Source organism: Phyllobates terribilis, unplaced genomic scaffold (genome assembly GCF_046119375.1).
Source record: "Phyllobates terribilis strain yellow unplaced genomic scaffold, ASM4611937v1 Scaffold_9__5_contigs__length_417890890, whole genome shotgun sequence".
Lineage (NCBI taxonomy): Eukaryota > Metazoa > Chordata > Amphibia > Anura > Dendrobatidae > Phyllobates > Phyllobates terribilis.
Genome location: NW_027362769.1, coordinates 390,184,646 through 390,199,049, shown reverse-complemented (window position 1 = coordinate 390,199,049; position 14,404 = coordinate 390,184,646). Strand labels below are relative to the sequence as shown.

The following is a 14,404-nucleotide window of genomic DNA, read 5'->3' as shown; positions in this document are numbered from 1 at the left end:
TTTCCTTGTTCACACAGATGCATCTATGTTTGGGTTGGGGGCAGTACTGAGTCAAGTCGGGCCGGACGGCCAAGAACACCCAATAGCTTATCTGAGTCGGAAATTACTGCGTCGAGAACTCAGCTATGCGGCCGTCGAAAAGGAATGCCTGGCAGTAGTATGGGCTGCCAAGAAGCTCCAACCATATTTGTATGGAAGACAGTTTTCCCTCATAACGGACCATAACCCCCTGGTATGGCTTAATCGGGTCTCCGGGGACAATGCCAGACTACTACGGCGGAGATTGGCGCTACAACTGTAGCACCCTGAGGGCTCGGTTGCTACAGAGGTATTGCATCTCAACCAGATGTATCTCACTCTCAGGTAAGGATGGAGTGTGGATCAGGACCCTGAAACCTGCATGCATTACACCACATTTCTGGGGGGCAGGGCGATCGATATGCTCCAAGCAGAGCACGACAGTCCCTGTCCCTGGCTGGAGTGGGGGGAGGGAACACCGAGGAAGGGGGAACCCTGTAGTGCATAGGAGGGAGAGGGCAGTTCCTGGGTGCACCTAGAGGGAGGTATAAAAGGTGGGCACCATCTTAGTTCGGTGTTCAGTCTGAGAGAAGAAGTGACAGAGCAGGGCCTCTGTGGAGCTCTGCTCCGGAGGCGGGCCTAGCCTGTGAGGCCCAGCCAGCACTGAAAGAGGAGAAGTCAGTCAGTTAAGTCAGAGTGAGAGGAGAAGACAGGGAGCAGAGCCTCTGCATGGGCTCTGCTCCGCAGTCAGGCCTAGGAGAGAGGCTGGAGCCTGGTGGAAGCAGAAGGAAGGAGAAGGGAGGAAGAGGAGCAGAGGAGGCTCCAGGAACAAGGAACGAAGGGAGCCCAGGGGTGAGGACCGGTGAGTCGCCACCTCATGCCCGAATCTACCTGCGTAGAAGGGTCAGGCCAAAGGGGGAGACCAGTCCCCGAAACTAGTGGAGGCGGGGAACTACCCTCAGCTAGAAACCGGAGGCTGTGACATTTCACGTGGCGCAGCCCCTCGCTACACCCGCTAGGAAGGCACCACATAGGGTCAGGGAAACTGGCGCCAATTTCACCAAGAGAAGGCCCAAGGCTGCCGGACAGAAGCGAGGTCACTGGCTGGGTATGACAGGCCAGAGAAAGGACACAAAACGGGGGTCCTGTGAAGCGCTCCAAAGTTATCTGGGAGTAGGCCGAGCCCCTCTCCTGGTGAGCACAGTACGACGTGGTCAGCCGTTACCTGCAGAAGTGGTCTGGATAATAAGAACTGTGAGTAAAGACACTGGACTGCATCCCTGACTCTGTGTCGTCGCTGCTGCTCCTGCACCCTCACCCCCATCCTCCGCGCACACTGCCCTGGGGCTACACTCCTCCCGTGGGGAGTCGTACTACACTCTGCTGCACCCATAACACCAGCCTCAGCGGTCTGCTCTGCAGCGGCGGTTCATCCTGACCGCAATCCACGGGTGGCGTAGTCGGACATTTTAACATCACCAATAGACTGCCATTTGAGTTGACCACCCTGAGCCACGGAACCGGGTCCCCCGCCACATGAGGACTACAACCCCCAGCATCCGCAACGGGTCCGGTTCCGGGTATCCCCACACATGCGCGGCCCAGGGGGCGCGTCACAACCGTTAGACTTCACCATCCACTATAGACCCAGCAAGCAAAATGGTAACGCCGATGGACTAAGCCGACAAACTGACCTGCTGCTGCCTCATAAATCATGGACCTCCTCCAGCTGATCCGTCGGGGAGCAGACTGGGTAGGCCGATCCTGTCCGTGAAGGGGGAGCATTGTGACGGATCAACCCCGTACTCCAAGATTTTGCCACATGGGGGTTGTCGTAGCGCCTATGCAGCTAATGGGACATAATGTTACAAAGTGGGGTGAATATTGTGGATCACATATTGTTGGACATTTTGTGATGTGACCGAAGCACTCCTGGCCCCCACCTTCCTGTGCTCACTTAGCAGGGGCAAACAGACAATGTGCTGATTAATGGGTTGTTGCCTAACTGCTGTCTGGAAGCCTACTGTGGGTATTATCTGGGGAGAACAATGGGTGCTAAAAATAGCCTGTGTGATTCTCTATAAAACCTGCTTGTAAGAATAAAAGTTTAGTTCATCTTGGAGACACTGTGTGATAGTCATATTTTATATATCCCAGTGTAAGAAAAGCCTTTCCATGTCAGGGGCCTGCAGAAGAAGATTGAACATCTGCGGATGGGGTAACTAGCTCCCGTCACAGTGACCAATCACAGGCAAACAGCAACTCTCAAAGGAAAGAAGAACACGCTCCCACCACAGCTTAGAGCAGGTTTCTCAGTGTGTGAGCTGTATGACAGACAGACAGCTCTGATCTCCTGGTCTAACCTCCTGAATGCTTAGCAAGCACAGATGACTCACACCTTTCAGATAAGGTGGTGAGGGATGGGGCAGCACAGCTGAGTTTAGTTGTATCACATTACAAATTCTTCAATCAGCTCTCCTCTCATAGCACTGTCACCTCTGCTGTACTGCTCCTCCCCCACAATGCCTGTCCTGAGATGTGTCAGTATTATACTTTATGTAGATCTAAATGTGGGGAACAGAGCACACAATAGGGTGATACCCTATGGAGGGAGAGTAAGAGAGTGCTGCTTACACTCACCTGATGGAGTTGTGACAGGCACAACTCCTATGAAGGCATGAAGAAAAAAAACAGCTGCTGCTGTCCCGTGTCTGGAGGATAAATCCTCCAGGAGATATTTGAACTCGCTCTGTAGTGGGATCAGAGCAGGGTCTCATTATATCTCAGATAGTAAGAGCACAGAACAAACTGCTCCTGTGTGTGAGATATATAGGCAGCCATCTCTGATCTCACTACTCTTGTATGAGATTACTGCCCTGATCTCACTGGAGAGTGATTTGCCATAAGCACAAAAGACATAAATGTGGTTACAGCTGACATACTGGGAAATCTCCTCTAAGCTATTGCTATTGTGGGGTGTGTTCTTTTTTCTTTTTAGTGTTGCTGACTGCATATGATTGGTCAGCATTAGTGATGAGCGAGTATGTTCGGTCAACCCTTTCGGCGAGTATGCTCGGGCGAGTACCAAGTATCTTCAGCGTGCTCGGTGATATGTTTGAATCACTCCCGTGTGCATGATTTGCGACTGTTTGACAGCTTTAATACATGTGAGGAATGCTTGTTTCTTTCGCATTACTCACATGTATTAAAGCTGTCAAACAGTCGCAAATCATGCACACGGGAGTGATTCAAACATATCACCGAGTACACTGAAGATACTCGGTACTCGCCCGAGTATACTCGCTGAAAGGGTTAACCGAACATACTCGCTCATCACTAGTCAGCATAATACAGGGAGAAGAAGCACACCCCCCACCCATGTGAAAACTGTCTGATAACACTCACGTAAGCTTTAAAAAGTTAACTCATTAGGTGCTAAATGCATTGATTGCTAATATCTCCACAACGGAGAGTCGATATAAAAAACCCAAAACAAGACAAAAAAGTTTTATTCTCCTCTGCAGCAACTATTACAACCTGTATCTGTGGCGCCCCTGAGGGTTCAGTCGCCACAGGGGTACTGCACCTCAGAATGAGGTGTGGTATCTCCTCTCCTAGGTAAGGATGGAGTACTACACAGGACCCCAACCACATACTCAACACTACACCACTCCAGTTCTGTAGGGTGCCTAAAGCACTATAGTGCTGCCCCGGGCCTGAATGGAGGAGTTGGGGGGAACCAAAGTTAGGGGGAACCATGTAGTGAGTGAGGGTGGAAGAAGCACTTTACTTAAGCACTTAATTAGAATCATATAAAACTGGAGGCCATCTTTATAACAAGGTCTTTGGTCGTAGGTCTTTGGGACGGCAGGTCAGCACAAGGCTGCAGCCGGCTGAGAGGTCCACGGTTCCTGGTCTCAGGCCTTGAGACGGGGGGTTGGGGCAGAGTTATAACCAGCTCTGTCCCCGGTCAGAGTCCAACCAAGAAGGCCTAGGAGGGGAGCAGAGGAGTTAGGCTCCACAGGCGAAAGGATCTCAGGGGGTGCGGACGGAGCGGAGTCGCCACCTGCATACCTTATTCTGGCCCTGCCAGAGAAACCCTGCCGCAAAAGAGGGTACCGGTCCCCGATTATCTGACTTTGCACTTCACGTCTCTGTCGGAAAAGTCCGGAGGCTTATGTGGATCCCAGGGGGATACGGACGGAGCGGAGTCGCCACCTGTATGCCCTAATCTGAGTTTATGCAGAGGGACCCGGCCTTGTTCTCACCACAAGTCACCAAAAAGGGCACCCAGTCGGTCCGGGAGCTACACGCTACCCATAAGGGACATCGCAGTACCTGTACGGGACTCAGTGGGGCACACAAGGCGGGAGAAGTTCAACAAGAGAGGAACACACTAGAGCAGGGGTCCTGTGAAGCGCTCCTGAGCTACCTGGAGTGTGCTGAATAGTGTTGAGCCACCCCCGTAGTGTTCGGGTTCGGTTCGGTTCGTCGAACACCGGGATGTTCGAGGAACTGTTCGTCGAACTGTTCGTCGAACACCTTAGAACACCGTCGAACACCGTTAAAACCAATGGCAGGCAAACAAAAACACATAGAAACACATAGAAAACACCTGCAAAGGTGTCCAAAAGCTGACAAACTGCTCAGAAGACACTCTCTTTAAAAAAGCCGGCCGGCAAATTCAGCAGCGGCATACACCGGTACCCGACAATTTAGACAAGAAGGAATAGAGCATCACACATAGATTAGATAGATAGAAACATGTCAGTCACACATATAAGAAGCACAGTGACAGTGTTGGTTACTGCACTTGTCATTTAGTGTAAAGGATTTATTAAAAAAAATATTAGTGTTTTCATGCACCGTCTCTTTAAAAAAGCCGGCCGGCAATTCAGCATCTGTACCCGACAATTTAGAACAGAAAGAATAGAGCTTCACACATAGATTAGATAGATAGAAACATGTCAGTCACATATATAATAAGTACAGTGATAGTGTTGCTTACTGTACTTGTCATTTAGTGTAAAGGATTTATTTAAAAAAATAATAGTGTTTTCATGCACTGTCTCTTTAAAAAAGCCGGCCGGCAATTCAGCAGCGGTACCCGACAATTTAGAACAGAAAGATAGAGCATCACACATAGATTAGATAGATAGAAACATGTCAGTCACATATATATGAAGTACAGTGATAGTGTTGGTTACTGTACTTGTCATTTAGTATTAAAATAAAGGATTTATTATTAAAAAAAATTGGCGTGGGGTTCCCCTTAATTTTAGGCTCTAGCGGAGGTTAAGCAGACGGCTGGGGCAGATGTTTGAAGCCTGGGAAGGGGGTAATACCCACGGAGCTTCCCAGGCTACTAATATCAGCCCCCAGCTGAATACATAGCCTTTACTAGCTATTAAAATGGGGGACCCCCCAAAAAAAATGACGTGGGGTCCCCCCTAATTTAATAGCTAGCAAAGGCTAGGCAGACAGCTGGGGGCTGATATTAATAGCCCAGGAAGGGAGCCATGAATATTGGCCCCCTCCCAGGCTAGAAACACCAGCCGTCAGCCGCCCCAGAAATGGCGCATTCATAGGATGCGCCAATTCTGGCACTTAGCCTCGCTCTTCCACGCTGCCCTGGTGCGGTGGCAGGGGGTAATAGGGTTGGGGTTGATGTCAGCTTATAATGCCAGCTGACATCAAGCCCAGGTTAGTAATGGAGAGGCGTCTATAAGACACCCCCATTACTAACCCCATAGTCAAAGTTAAAAAAAACACAAACACCCAGAATAAAGTCCTTTAATTGAAATAAAGACACAATCCTTTATTGCTCTAAATTAAACCATACTTACCATCACGCCCATTCCAGCTGAAGCCAACGATCTCCTGCAATAAAAGAAAAATAATAAAGCAACCTCATCCTTACCTTTCCATGGTTCCCACGACAGCTTCAGCTCTGCTACATCGAGATGACAGGCTGGACCGCAGCAGAACGCTGCCATCCAGCCTGTCATCCCGCAGACACTGAGAAGCGCAGGCTTGCTTGCGCTGCTCAGCGTCTCTCTGTGACGACATCCAGATGAGCCGAGTTCATGTCCAATGAACTCGGCTCACCTCATGCACGTCACTGACAGCGTGGGAAAATTCTCACGCTGAAGCGCTGATTGCAGGAGAATTTTCCCACGCTGTCAGTGACGTGCAGGAGGTGAGCTGAGTTCATTGGACATGAGCTCACCTCATACACATCACTGACAGCGTGGGAGAATTCTCCTGCACTCAGCACTTCAGCGTGAGAATTTTCCCACGCTGTCAGTGACGTGCATGAGGTGAGCCGAGTTCATTGGACATGACCTCGGCTCATCTGGATGCCGTCACAGCGAGACAGTGAGGAGCGCAAGCATGCCTGCGCTTCTCAGTGTCTGCGGGATGACAGACTGGATGGCAGCGTTCTGCTGCGGTCCAGCCAGTCATCTCGATGTAGCAGAGCTGAAGCTGTCGTGGGAACCATGGAAAGGTAAGGATGAGGTTGGTTTATTATTTTTCTTTTATTGCAGGAGATCGTTGGCTTCAGCTGGAATGGGCGTGACGGTAAGTATGGTTTAATTTAGAACAATAAAGAATTGTGTCTTTATTTCAATTAAAGGACTTTATTCTGGGTGTTGTGTTTTTTTTAAATACTTTACTAGAAATTCATGAAATAATTTAAAAAAAATTGACGTGGGGCTTCGCACTATATTTGTGTCCAGCCAGGTACAGCAGGCAGGAACGGGCTGCCCCCAACCACCAGCTGCCTATTTGTACCTGGCCGGACACAACAATATAGGGAAGCCCTTTTTTTCTTAATTATTTCATGAAATAATTTAAAGAAAATTGACGTGGGGCTTCGCCCTGTTTTTGTGTCCAGCCAGGTACAACTAGGCAGCTGGGGGCTGGAATCCGCAGCGCAGGGAGGCCCAAGCTTTCTGGGCCACCCCCGCTGCAAATTGCAGTCCGCAGCCACCCCGGAAAATGGCGCGTTCATAGAAGCGCCATCTTCTGGCGCTGTACCCAACTCATCCAGGGCCCTGATGCGGTGGCTCACTGGGTAATAAAGGGGTTAGGGCCAGCTTGGCATTATCAGCTGGCCCTAAGCCCGAAATTCATGGGGTCACGCCAATATTAGACATGACCACCATGAATTTCTAGTAAAGTATTTAAAAAAAACACAACACCCAGAATAAAGTCCTTTAATTGAAATAAACACACAATTCTTTATTGTTCTAAATTAAACCATACTTACCATCACGCCCATTCCAGCTGAAGCCAACGATCTCCTGAAATAAAAGAAAAATAATAAAGCAACATCATCCTTACCTTTCCATGGTTCCCATGACAGCTTCAGCTCTGCTACATCGAGATGACAGGCTGGACCGCAGCAGAACGCTGCCATCCAGCCTGTCATCCCGCAGACACTGAGAAGCGCAGGCTTGCTTGCGCTCCACAGTGTCTCTCTGTGAGGGCATCCAGATGAGCCGAGTTAATGTCCAATGAACTCGGCTCACCTCATGCACGTCACTGACAGCGTGGGAAAATTCTCCTGCACTCAGCGCTTCAGCGTGGGAGAATTCTCACGCTGAAGCGCTGAGTGCAGGAGAATTCTCCCACGCTGTCAGTGACGTGCAGGAGGTGAGCTGAGTTCATTGGACATGAGCTCACCTTATGCACGTCACTGACAGCGTGGGAGAATTCTCCTGCACTCACCGCTTCAGCGTGAGAATTCTCCCACGCTGAAGCGCTGAGTGCAGGAGAATTTTCCCACGCTGTCAGTGACGTGCATGAGGTGAGCCGAGTTCATTGGACATGAACTCGGCTCATCTGGATGTCGTCACAGAGAGACGCTGAGCAGCGCAAGCAAGCCTGCGCTTCTCAGTGTCTGCGGGATGAGAGGCTGGATGGCAGCGTTCTGCTGCGGTCCAGCCTGTCATCTCGATGTAGCAGAGCTGAAGCTGTCGTGGGAACCATGGAAAGGTAAGGATGAGGTTGCTTTATTATTTTTCTTTTATTGCAGGAGATCGTTGGCTTCAGCTGGAATGGGCGTGATGGTAAGTATGGTTTAATTTAGAACAATAAAGGATTGTGTCTTTATTTCAATTAAAGGACTTTATTCTGGGTGTTTGTGTTTTTTTAACTTTGACTATGGGGTTAGTAATGGGGGTGTCTTATAGACGCCTCTCCATTACTAACCTGGGCTTGATGTCAGCTGGCATTATAAGCTGACATCAACCCCAACCCTATTACCCCCTGCCACCGCACCAGGGCAGCGTGGAAGAGCGAGGCTAAGTGCCAGAATTGGCGCATCCTATGAATGCGCCATTTCTGGGGCGGCTGACGGCTGGTGTTTCTAGCCTGGGAGGGGGCAAATATTCATGGCTCCCTTCCTGGGCTATTAATATCAGCCCCCAGCTGTCTGCCTAGCCTTTGCTAGCTATTAAATTAGGGGGGACCCCACGTCATTTTTTTGGGGGGGTCCCCCATTTTAATAGCTAGTAAAGGCTATGTATTCAGCTGGGGGCTGATATTAGTAGCCTGGGAAGCTCCGTGGGTATTACCCCCTTCCCAGGCTTCAAACATCTGCCCCAGCCGTCTGCTTAACCTCCGCTAGAGCCTAAAATTAAGGGGAACCCCACGCCAATTTTTTTAATAATAAATCCTTTATTTTAATACTAAATGACAAGTACAGTAACCAACACTGTCACTGTACTTCATATATATGTGACTGACATGTTTCTATCTATCTAATCTATGTGTGAAGCTCTATTCTGTCTGTTATAAATTGTCGGGTACAGATGCTGAATTGCCGGCCGGCTTTTTTAAAGAGACGGTGCATGAAAACACTATTATTTTTTTTGATAAATCCTTTACGCTAAATGACAAGTACAGTAAGCAACACTATCACTGTACTTCGTATATATGTGGCTGACATGTTTATATCTATCTAATCTATGTGTGAAGCTCTATTCTTTCGGTTCTAAATTGTCGGGTACAGGTGTATGCCGCTGCTGAATTGCCGGCTTTTCATGTTTCACTGTTGGCACTGTTCCCATCGATTTGGGCAATCACTGTAATGCCACAACCACCATGGCTGTGGCATTACAGTGAGTGGCAGACAATCCCTGCATGATTGGTGCTCTAAATAGCGCCAGACATGCAGGACACGCTTTTGGTGCACGAACAGTTATCGAACATAACCTCGAACAGCCGAATTTTTTGCAAATCGTTCGGGTTCGTCGAACAACTCGAACACCGCCCAAAACAGCTCGAATTTGAGATTGGCGAACAGTTCTAGTCGAACACCGCTCATCTCTAGTGCTGAACCCCACCCTGGCGGCCACAGCTCGCCGTGTGACAGCAGAGAGAAGCTGAGCTGAGAAAGCACCACCGTGAGTAAAGACTCGGATGACTTCAATTACTGCCTCTGTCTGTTCTTTCCTCCGTGGCTCTGCACCTGCCAACGCTCTATTTTACACCCTCTCTCTACGCTTCCCTGAGGCCTCGCTCCACCTGTGGGGAGCCGCACCAGCTAAGCTGCCTGAACACCGGCTTCAGAGGACTGCTGCAGCGCTGGTGATCCTCACCAGACACCACGGGTGGCGTCACGAACATTCCCCTATCCCATACAACTTTCCCCCTTTTCCTTTGCTTTTAAGAGTGACCCCAGGGTATGGGCCCGGGAGCCGGCCACCGCGACATCCCCCAAGATCAGGCAACAACAAAGCCTGGGTGCCGAGTCGTTCCCCCATCCCCCGGGTGCTTCATATCCAGTTCACCTGGAAAAATTTGGCTAAAGGTCATTGATATATAAAACTGCCAACATCTGTATGTAAAATGATCACTTTTATTACTAATTACTTGGCATTTAAAGAAGGGCTCCAGCAAAACTTTTCATTGCTTAAAATTGTGTAATGTGTATGTAGTGTAGTTGAAGTGCGGCAATATATTCACTGATCTCTGTCTTCTCCGGCTTCCACTAACACTCCAGTCCTCTTCTCACTCATGTGACTGAAATCCAACTTTCTGGACCACTCTATGCTCTACGTGTGAGCCGGACATCTCTTTTACAATGTATGTCTATGGAGCCTTGTTCTGAGCCTCTTTCTGTCACTCCATGGACTTACATTGTAAAAGAGACTTTCGGCTCACACATAGGATGCATTGTGATCCAGCAAGTCAAAAATGAAAGGACAGGATCATTTACCTATATATGTCAATGGTCGCTTAAGAAAAAAAAGACACAGCACTAGGAAGAAGTCAGGGTGGCAAGTCTCCCAGGCAGAGACCAGGCCTTCAATATAAAATAAAAAAAATGGAAGCAGCTTTTTCAAGGCTTGAAAAAGGTTCTCAACCAGAACTGAAACATCACCATTATGGGCAATTAAATAGCACTATTTTTTCACTTTTTCAAATTGGTTTGTTGCCTCGATTTTTTTTACATGTATAATTTATTATTATTTATTTATTTATTTTTTAAACTTTTTTGATTTTCGCTTCCATTTTTAGTCCCCATAGGGAACTTGAACCTGTGATTTTTTTGATCGATTATGCTATACCCTCCAGTACTGAGTGGTGTTGAGTTACATAGCGAAAATGCGGTTTTCTTATGAAGCTCAACCTCTGGCTGAGCTTCACAAGAGGACGAGTATGGCAGGCGTTATTTTAATGCCGCAGTCACTTACAGGCAATTGTCGGCTTTGTAACACAGCCGGCATTTGCCAGGCATGAAGTAAGCTCAGATCCTGACTCCGCTGTATTCAGCCCTTAGCGACCATTGACAAAACAGGCACAGTACGTCATAGTTTGTTAGGAAGTGAACTTGTACAGTGAATACCATAAAGAAAACAATACAGTTGCTGTTTTTCACTCATCTGCCTCCCAAAAATTGGCATAAATAGTGATAAAGAATCAGGTGTACCTCAAAATGGCACCAATCAAAGGCTTCTACTTATCGCTCAAAAAACAAACCCTCAAACACCCTCACACAGCTCTGTTAATGGAAGAATAAAAAGGTATTGGCCATCCGAAAACCTTTTTTTTACTGAAAAATATTTGTACAAAAGTAGCAAAAGTTAAGAAAAGTATATATTTTGTAAAACCATAATCATACTGTCCTGTAGAATAAAATTTTACCTGTAGGTGAACACTTGAAAAAAAGACAGAAAGTAAACTTAGCATAATTCAGAGTTTTCATTTTTACCTCTGTGCCTCCCCCCAAAAATTACATTTTCAACACATCATTGAAAAATTGTACCATTCAAAAATACTGCGTCTGGCAAAAAATAATCCTTCATATGGCTGTTTTATCATTATTATAAGACATTGGAATAAGCTAAAACTCTTTATACCTATTTTGGCAAATGCCCGGGGTTTTAATAACCAAAGTTGACTTCTGTTTGTCATTCCAGCAATAATTGTATTAACAAATACTAATGGCTGTTATTTCTCTGTATTTGGTCTCTTTCCTGTAGACGGTGACCGTTCTCCTCCATACTGGGGGGATGTAATGACTGGAGGATGATTTCTAGTTTAGGACAGAATTGGATGATGTATAAGACATTACATGACCCCGAGTACAGACAACGAGACAAACTTCTGCTTCTTCTCTTCCAGGTAAACCCCAGATGTCGGCCCCTATAGAGATCACTATGGCCGATTCATCTCGTGTTCAGTTCTCTCTGAATCTACAGAAGTTTTACCCTAAAGATATAAGAATCTCCTGGAGGTGGGAAAATATGAATGGTCAATATGGATTATCACCAACTGCGGAGACAATCAGTACGAGGGACGACCATCTCACATATGAGGTCACCAGTGTCGTCCAGATTCCTGATCATCAATTCAGAGATCCGGAGATGAAAATCATTGTAGAGTGGAAACACGAGAGTATGGAGACGTCACAGACGAGATCACTGAGTGTCAGAGGTAAAGATGATATCTGTCTATTAGTGATGAACGAGTGTGCTGACCAAGTATTTTCGGTGTGCTCGACAACTGTTTGAGTCGCCACAGCTCCATGTGTCCACCATTCCTCCCAATATTCAGCATGCAATACTACATTTCCCCAGTAGCAGGCTCTGTGGTTTTCCCCGGTGATAATAGCTGATTGTTGGAGGTTACCTGACCAAGATATTATTTCAAAAGTGTAAAAAGTCCTTCTAAGGAGAAGAAATAAGAAACTGCAATATAAGTGGTATCTCTATGGTACTGACGGAGAAAGCCAACTACAGCGCTCCACTTTCTCCCACAGTCTTATAGAGAATGTATAGAGCGGAGGTCGCGCATGTGCACTGAGGCTCCATTCTGGATGACTGTGAGGGTCTTAGTAGTCGGACCCTCACTGAACTAGAAGTTATCACTTACTCTCATTTTTGTGGGACAGATTGTATTTTTGAATGACACCATTCATTTTACCATATAATGTACTGAAAAACTGGGAAAAAATCAAAATGAGGGGAAATAGTAAAAAAATATGTAATTATGCCATTGCTTTTTTGGTTTCGTTGGGTTTTGGGGTAATTAATTAAGTCATTATTTTTTAGGTTTCTTCGTTACATCATTTATTATGCTGTAAAAATTACCAAACTCGTATAATTTATTTTATTATTTTTGTGGATAATTTTGTAAGAGTTATGTGAGGACTTTTTTGAGTGGTTGGCTGAAATGTTTGTTAATACAATTTTTGGGCCACATTCAATGTTTTGATTGCAATTTTTGAAATAGTTGCGGCGACTGAAAAACAGCAATTCTGGCAATTTTTTTTTCTTTACAGCTTTTACTGTAAATTAATTACTTTTATATTTTGATCGCCTGGCCTTTTTATGGATGCAGCAATACCTTCCCTTATTTTTAAACTGGAAAAATGAGGTGATTGAAATTTGTATTTTATTTAATATTTTTATGAACATTTTCGTTTTTTAGTCTTTCTGAGGGGCTTGAACCTGCAATCACTTGATCTTTAGTATTGGGGTATATAGTGCAAATGGTGGTCTCTTATTAAGCCCAACCCGTAGTTGTTGTTCACAGGAGTGCCAAGATGGTAGTCATGGCTTTCAGTAGGCCTCAGGCCGCCATGATAACCAATCGGCACCCCACGATTGTGTCATTCATGGGTGGCTGATGGGAGCTGGTGCTTGCACACACCGGTGATTGCCTCATTTATGTGTCGCTGTCACTGATTGATAATATCCTCCATGTGGTTGAACAGTAGCAAATGGAGCTCAGCTCTGTCATAGGAAGATGCTGGTTGTGTAACACAGCTGGAATCTGCCATATGTGGAGCAGACTCGGCTCCTGAGCTCCCTACACACATATCGACCTTGGCGCGAATGCACTGGTATTTCCATTTGGGTTATGGGATTAACAGATTGACACGCAGAAAGTCTGTGCTGCTTATACCGGACCCAGTGCACATTTCTCATCTTCTTCCATATGTTATAGATCTTCCCTGGCGTCCACACGTCGGGTCTATCAATGTCCCCGATCTGGAAGATGGTAAATCAGCCACCCTGACCTGTGAGATATCCGGATATTTCCTTGATCTTCTATCTGTTTTCTGGTTCCTGAAGAAGGACGGAAATATGACCGATCTGCCCATAAAATCATCAAATGTGGACAGAATTTACAATATGTCACGGAAGGAGAAGAAACAGACAGATAACACTTATTCCTGTGAAGCTTCAGTGACTTTTACCCCAATAATAAGTTCAGACCAAGGATCAGAAATCATCTGCAGAGTGGAGCATCCCAGCGAGGAGCGTCCCATAGAGCGGAGCACCGGACCCCTACACATCGGTGAGTGCCCCCGGACTTACAGGTGGATTATTACAAATTCCTGACTGTGAAACAAAGTAAATAAAGTCCATTATATAGAGTTATAGTAGGAGGGACGGGTGTACTTACTTCTAGTAAATGGCCTGGTATCCCAGTAGTTGGACTCTCAGTAATCTCATATTTATCACCTGTTCTGTGATGATTAATGTTATTGGAGAGAAACCCTTCAAAACATGTTACGTACTGGTTTGTCAAATCTCGAGTCCCCTCTTTTGAAGCAGGCTCGAAAGTTGACTATTGCCAGCAGACACTAGCAGTGTTATTCAGCCATCATCTGCCTAGAACAGCTCTGTTTGCTGCTCTTAACGTCTTACAACTGCATTTACAGCATGTGCGCTGTTCCAAGAAGCACCACCCGGGCGATTGCAGGGTGCCAATGGATTGCCATGGCAGCCGGTGATCTGGAGAAGATCCACGTGCCTACCATCTATGAAGACCAGCCTGCGATTTTTACTACATATTGCAATGCTGTGGTGTTGCAGTATGTACAGTTGAGACCAAAAGTTTTGACACAGTTTGGTTGTCACAT

The 14,404-nt window shown here is 46.6% G+C and overlaps 1 protein-coding gene across 3 annotated transcripts in view; it reads left to right on the top strand.

The window, feature by feature from the left end:
* Positions 1 to 14,404, top strand: part of LOC141162503 (uncharacterized) — an 88,681-nt gene that overhangs the window by 63,174 nt on the left and 11,103 nt on the right. For all 3 annotated transcript variants that reach the window (XM_073648676.1, XM_073648675.1, XM_073648677.1), the window contains 2 exons: positions 11,656 to 11,967; positions 13,483 to 13,836. In XM_073648676.1, coding sequence (XP_073504777.1) covers positions 11,656 to 11,967; positions 13,483 to 13,836 — 666 coding nt within the window. The remainder of the gene's footprint in view (positions 1 to 11,655; positions 11,968 to 13,482; positions 13,837 to 14,404) is intronic.